We start from the raw sequence: 6,925 nt of genomic DNA on the forward strand, positions 1-6,925 counted from the left end.
TCTATAAGATCCCCCCTCAATCTTCTAAATTCTAGCGAGTACAAGCCGAGTCTATCCAGTCGTTCTTCATATGAAAGTCCTGCCATCCCAGGAATCAGTCTGGTGAACCTTCTCTGTACTCCCTCTATGGCAAGAATGTCTTTCCTCAGAACTGGAGGGAAGCAAGATCCTGGCAGGCAGGTTCACTGGTGCAAATTGGGTGGGTTACTACTGGATTGGCAGAGGGATGGGTTCTAATGCAGGACCACCCCGAAAGTACGGCCCTTGTCCTCTCCCTCCATATTCTCCCCTTCCCCCTTCTCTCGTCCCTCCCTCCCCTCCCCTCCCCTCCTCCCTCCCCCTCCCCCTCCCCCAACAGCGGAGGACAAAGAGGTTAATTAAGAGGGGAAAATAGAGCACGAAAGAAAGCTTGCGGGGAATATAAAAAACTGATTGGAATAGTTTCTTTAGATATGTGAAGAGGAAAAGATTAGTGAAGACAAATGTAGGTCCCTTAAGGGCCTGTCCCATTTGGTGATTTTGCTGGCGTTATATCAGTGGCGCCAAAAGATTTTGAACATTTCAAAATCCAGCGGCGACAAAAAAATGTTGTGACACTTGAAAAAACACCGCACGTCATACGCCATCACGCCGCGTATTTTTCGGTGACCTGATACGTCAGTCAATGATGCCGGCAGTCGCCGAAAAAATCGCCAAGTGGGACAGGACTTTAACAGTCAGAAACAGATGAATTTATAATGGAGAACAAGGAAATGGCAGACCAGTTAAATAAATACTTTGGTTTTGTCTTTACTAAGGAAGACACAAATAATCTCCCAGAAATGCTAGGGGATCAAGGATCTAGTGGGAGGGAGGAACTGAAGGGATTCCACATTAATCAGGAAATGGTGTTAGGTAAACTGTTGGGACTGAGAGCAGAAAAATCCCCAGGGACTGATGGTCTGCATCCCAGAGTACTCAAGGAGGCTGCCCTAGAAATCATGAATGCATTGGTGATCATTTTCCAATGTTCTCTCAACTCTGCGTTAGTTCCTGTGGACTGGAGGGTAGCCAATGTAACTCCACTTTTGAAGAATTATAGACCAGCTATCTTACATCGGTAGTGGGGAAAATGCTTGAGTCGATTATGAAAGATGTTATAGCACTTGGAAAGCAGTGACGGGATGGGTCAAAGTCAGCATGGATTTATGAAGGGGAAATCATGCTCGACTAATCTTCTGGAATTTTTGAGGATGTAACTAGTACAATGGATAAGGGAGAGCCAGTGGATGTGGTGTATCTGGACTTTCAAAAAGCCTTTGACAAGGTCCCACACAGGAGATTAGTGTGCAGATTTAGAGCACATGGTGTTGGGGGTAGAGTATTGACATGGATAGAGAACTGGTTGGCAGACAGGAAGCAAAGAGTAGAAATTAATTTCAGAATGGCAGGCAGTGACTAGTGGGGTGCCGCAAGGCTCTGTGCTGGGACCCCAGTTGTTTACAATATTAACGATTTAGATGAGGGAATTAAATGCAGCATCTCCAAGTATCTCCCCATTGGATTGCAACCTTGTCATGGTCGGGGAGCTTGTGTGTCTCAGTGACCCCTAGAGCTATGCCAGCGGGAGATTCGTCTCCTGTTAGGGTCTCCCGTGCTGGACAGGTTGAACGGTAGAGGTGAGAGGAAGAGCGATCCACTGGTTCTCCAGGGTGGAGGTTGAGCACAAGGCTACCAACCCTGTCTCGTAAAACATATATGTTACGGAAACAGCAACTTAAGGAATCAACACTACTGGGCGTGACCTGGGGAAGTGTCCAGAAGCTAGCCCAGAATAGACAGGGATGGAGGACCTTCGTTGTTGCCCTACATGTCAGGAGGCAGAACAGGCAGTAAGTAAGGAAGGAAGGAAGGAAGGAAGGAAGGAACACAGGGTTATTGATTGTGGATGATCAGCCATGATAGCAATGAATGGCGGTGCTGGCTCGAAGGGCCGAATGGCCGCTTCCTGCACCTATTTTCTATGTCTATGTCTCTATGTCTATCTAAGTCTCCAAGTATGCGGATGACACAAAGCTGGGTGGCAGTGTGAGCTGCGAGGAGGCTGCAGTGTGACCTGGACAGGTTGGGTGAGTGGGCAGAAGCATGGCAGATGCAGTATAATGTGGATAAATGTGAGGTTATCCACTTTGATGGCAAAAACGGGAAGGCAGATTATTATCTGAATGGTGTCAGATTAGGAAAATGGGAGGTGCAACAAGACCTGGGTGTGCTTGTACATCAGTCACTGAGAGCGAGCATGCAGGTAGAGCAAGCAGTGAAGAAAGCTAATGGCATGTTGGCCTTCATAACGAGAGGAGTTGAGTATAGGAGCAAGGAGGTCCTATTGCAGTTGTACAGGGCCCTGGTGAGACCGTACCTGGAGTATTGTGTGCAATTTTGGTCTCCTAATTTGTGGAAAGACATTCTTGCTATTGAGGGAGTGCAGCGTAGGTTCACCAGGTTCCCGGAATGGCGGGACTGACACATGATGAAATAATGGGTCGACTGGGCTTGTATTCGCTGGAATTTAGAAGGATGAGAGGAAATCTTATGGAAACATATAAAATTGTTAAGGGATTGGACAGGTTAGATGCAGTAAAAATGTTCCTGATGTCAGGGGAGTCCATAAGCAGGGGTCACAGTTTAAGAATAAGGGGTAAGCCATTTAGGATTGTGATGAGGAAAAACGTTTACACCCAGAGTTGTGAGTATGTGGAATTCTCTGCCACAGAAGGCAGTGGAGGCCAATTCACTGGATGTTTTCAAGAGTAAGATAGATTTAGCTCTTGGGGCTAAAGGAAGGGGGGAAGCAGGAACGGGGTACTGATTGTGGATGATCAACAATGATCATATTGAATGTCGATGCTGGGCTGAATAGCCTCCTCCTGCAGCTATGTTCCATGTTGCTGTGTTTCTCCCTCCTCCTCTCCCTCTGTGCGCGGACGTTGTTTTGTTGTCCGGGGCGGACTGACGTGCGGGCGGGTCTCGCATTCCGCCCTCCCTCGGCGCTGGGCTGCGGGATGGAGGCTTTAGGGGAGCGGCGGGCGAGCGGGAGCCGGGCTCGGCGAGTGTTGGGCGGCTCAGCAGGTACCGGCACCGGCGCCGACAACTTCCACAAACTTCGCCCCAAACTTTCTCGCTGCTCCAACTGTTGCAGAAAATGGTGGCGGAGTCCGGAGCCCAAAGCCAAGCCGCCGCCCCCCCACCCCCGCGTCCGGAGCCAGAACCCCCAGCCCCAAAGCTCCAGCCCCCAGCCTCCCCGGGCCACCCCCCCCCCCCCCCCTCGCTCCCGATCCTCCTCCTCCACGCTCCCGGTCCGGCAAACGGGGGCAGGAGGCTTACAGTCCCCGCGTTGCTGCTGCCCCCCCCCCCCCTCTCCGTTCCTGCCCCCTCCCACCCCCGCTCCTTGTGGCATTCTCAGTACTGACCCCCCCCCCCCCATCTGAATCACCGTGGGAAGGGGAGGGAGAGACTGGTGGGGGGTGCTGGTGAAAGAGAAAACGGAAACATGATCAAAATAGAATTAATGGGGGGGGGGGGGGGGTGGTGTGTGTGTCTGAATGTGTATGTGAGTGTGTGGGGGGAATGTATGTGTGTGTGTGAATGTGTGTGGTGTGTGGATTTATGTGTGTTATTTGTGTGTGTGTGGATGTATGTGTGTGTTTGTGTGGGTGTGTGTGTGGGGGTGTGTGTGTGGGTGTGGGTGGGTGTGTGTGTGTGTGTGTGTGTGTGTGGGGGGGGGGTGTGTGTGTGGTGTGAGTGTGTGTGTGGGTGCGTGGGGGTGTGGGTGGGGGCATGTGTGTGTGGGGTGTGTGGGTATGTGTGTGTGTGTGGGGATGGGTGTGTGTGTGTTGGGCCTGGGTGGTTGCCCGTTGTGATGTTGGGACCCACTGCACTGACTATCTCTATCTCTCTCTACCTTCGCTCTCTCTTTCTACCTCTCTACCTCTTTCTCTACCTCTACCTCTTTCTCTCTCTCTCTCTCTTTCTATCTCTCTCTCTCGTTCTATCTCTCTCTTTCATTCCCCCAGGGCCCCGGAGCCTGCCTGAGCCCAGGGCCCGCTGTGTGCTGGAGGTGAAGGCGACACAGATGCGTGAGCCCACGCTTCCCAGGGCCCTGCCTCTCCTGGGCTCGCTGAGCGGCCTCCCCATGGACACACTGAGCAGCCTGCGGCACGTGACTGGAATCATCGCACCGCTCCACTGCCTGGCTCTCCGCTACAGCCGACACACACACACACTGAAGGGGCAGGTGAGTGGCAGACACACCATGTGGACGGAGCTTCACCATGTGTCTGACCCCAGGAGTATGTGACAGGCCAGTGTAGAGGGAGCTTCACCCAGCGTCACAAGTTATAGGAGTAGAATTAAGCCATTCGGCCCATCTAGTCTACTCCACCATTCAACCATGGCCTTCTCTTCTAATCCCATTTTCCTGCCTTCTCCCCATGACCCTTAACACCCATTCTAATTAAGAATTTGTCTGTCTCTGCCTTAAAAATATCCACTGACTTGGCCTCCACCGCCCTCTGTGGCACAGAGTTCCAAAGATTCACCACCCTGACCCCGGGAGTCTAGTCGGGGCATAGCTTTAAGGTGAGAGGGGAAAGTTGAAAGATGTACAGGGCCATTTATTTTTACACAGAGGGCGGTGGGTGCCTGGAACACACTGCCAGGGGTGGTGGTGGAGGCAGATACCATGGCGGTGTTTAAGAGACTTTGGACAGGCACATGGTTATGCAGGGAATGGAAGGATATGGATCACATGCAGGCAGAGGAGACTTGTTTAACTTGGCATCATGGTCAGCACAGATATTGTGGGCCGAAGGGCCTGTCCCTGTGCTGGACTGTGTGTGTGTATGATTGGTGCAAGTTGCCATTGTTTTGCTGAGCTCACTGATGGTTTCAGCAGCCGAGTCCCGGAGCTCCTGATCCCAGCGTGGGAGAGTGGGGTAGGGTAGAGTCAGTGGGTGAGAGAGAGTGGCGGTGGGGGAGAGAGTGCGGGTGGGTAGGGGTGGGGGTGGGGGAGAGTGACTGAGGGGGGATGCAGTGGACTGTCCCTGGGCCCCTCAACCACTCTCCGGATAAGGGACAGCAATGCCCTGAGCACTGAGCCCCCCACAGACTGCCCCCCCCACAGACTGCCCAGTGCCCCCCCTCCCCCACATCCCAGCTGGGTGTAAACCCCCCTCGCTCTCTCCCCCCCCCCCCCCAGCTGAGCGGGAGGATGTCGAGCGGCGGAGACGGAGGAGGGAGAAGAACAAGGTGGCGGCGGCACGGTGTCGGAACAAGAAACGCGAGCGGACAGAGTTCCTGCAGAAGGTGAGGAGCAGAGTAAACCTCCCCCCCCCATCCCCGGCTACCCCCCCCCACCACCCCCCCGGCTACCCCCCCCCCCCTTATCCCGGCTGTTCTCCCCCCTACCCCTGCCTCACCGTTCTCTCCCTCCCTCAACCCCCCCCCCCCACTCCCCTTCACCTCCCCCCTCACCTGCTCACATGCCCCCCCCCCCCGAGCTTGCCCAATCCCAGTACATGCCCCCCCCTCCCTGTGGGCTTGCCACCCCATTCTCTGCCACCCGAGACACCCCCCCACTGTACCCCTCGTTTCCCCCCTTCCCCCCCCCCCCCACAGCTCTCCCCATCACCATGGCGCCACTAACCCGGCGCGGCTGAGCCATAGATCCAAGGGTTGGTGAATATAGGGGGGGGGGGGGGGGTGGTATTACTCCCCCACACATTCACCCCCCCTCCTCCTCCCCCCCCCCACAGGAGTCTGAGCGCCTGGAGCTGATGAACGGGGAGCTGAAGCTTCAGATCGCGACGCTGAAGCGGGAACGGCGGGAGCTGACCGCCCTTCTCAACCGGCATCGGCCCACCTGCATCGTCCGCACCGACAGTGTCCGCAGCACGGGGCCGGAGACCGACAGTGACCGGGGCCCAGAGTGACCGGGGCCCAGAGTGACCGGTGACCCAGAGTGACCAGTGACCGGCCCAGAGTGACCGGGGCCCACCACGGCCCAGAGGACCACGTGACCGGGGCCCAGAGTGACCGGGACCCAGAGTGACCACGGCCTGCAGTGACCGGGGCCCAGAGTGACCACGGCCCAGAGTGACCGGGGCCCAGAGTGACCGGGGCCCAGAGTGACCCCCAGAGTGACCGGGGCCCAGAGTGACCGGGGCCCAGAGTGACCGGGGCCCCCAGAGTGACCGGGGCCCAGAGTGACCGGGGCCCGCAGTGACCGGGGCCCAGAGTGACCACGGCCCGCAGTGACCGGGACCCAGAGTGACCGGGACCCAGAGTGACCGGGGCCCAGAGTGACCGGGGCCCAGAGTGACCGGGGCCCAGAGTGACCCGGGCCCAGAGTGACCGGGGCCCAGAGTGACCGGGGCCCAGAGTGACCGGGGCCCAGAGTGACCGGGGCCCAGAGTGACCGGGGCCCAGAGTGACCGGGGCCCAGAGTGACCACGGCCCAGAGTGACCGGGGCCCAGAGTGACCGGGACCCACAGTGACCGCGGCCCAGAGTGACCGGGGCCCGCAGTGACCACGGCCCAGAGTGACCGGGGCCCAGAGTGACCGGGGCCCAGAGTGACCGGGGCCCACAGTGACCGGGGCCCAGAGTGACCGGGGCCCAGAGTGACCGGGGCCAAGAGTGACCGGGGCCCAGAGTGACCACGGCCCAGAGTGACCGGGGCCCGCAGTGACCGGGGCCCAGAGTGACCGGGGCCCACCGGGACCCACAGTGACCGGGGCCCAGAGTGACCAGGGCCCAGAGTGACCACGGCCCGCAGTGACCAGGGAAGGACCTGCTTAACCAGCACGGGCCCATCTGTATCGTCCGTACCGACAGTGTCTGCAGACCGGTGCCAGGACGACGTCCCCCCTCAATAGCACCCCCCCCCC

General features: G+C 57.1%; 1 protein-coding gene across 1 annotated transcript; it reads left to right on the plus strand.

The window, feature by feature from the left end:
- The first annotated feature begins 1,438 nt into the window (after positions 1–1,438).
- Positions 1,439–5,988, plus strand: LOC129699940 (jun dimerization protein 2-like). Its single transcript, XM_055640039.1, has 4 exons — positions 1,439–3,108; positions 4,053–4,277; positions 5,237–5,343; positions 5,793–5,988. The coding sequence occupies exons 1-4, from the start codon at positions 2,865–2,867 to the stop codon at positions 5,967–5,969; spliced, it is 753 nt and encodes a 250-aa protein (XP_055496014.1). The 5' UTR covers positions 1,439–2,864; the 3' UTR covers positions 5,970–5,988.
- Positions 5,989–6,925: the final 937 nt, after the last annotated feature.

Source organism: Leucoraja erinacea, chromosome 9 (assembly GCF_028641065.1).
Source record: "Leucoraja erinacea ecotype New England chromosome 9, Leri_hhj_1, whole genome shotgun sequence".
In the NCBI taxonomy this organism is placed as follows: domain Eukaryota; kingdom Metazoa; phylum Chordata; class Chondrichthyes; order Rajiformes; family Rajidae; genus Leucoraja; species Leucoraja erinaceus.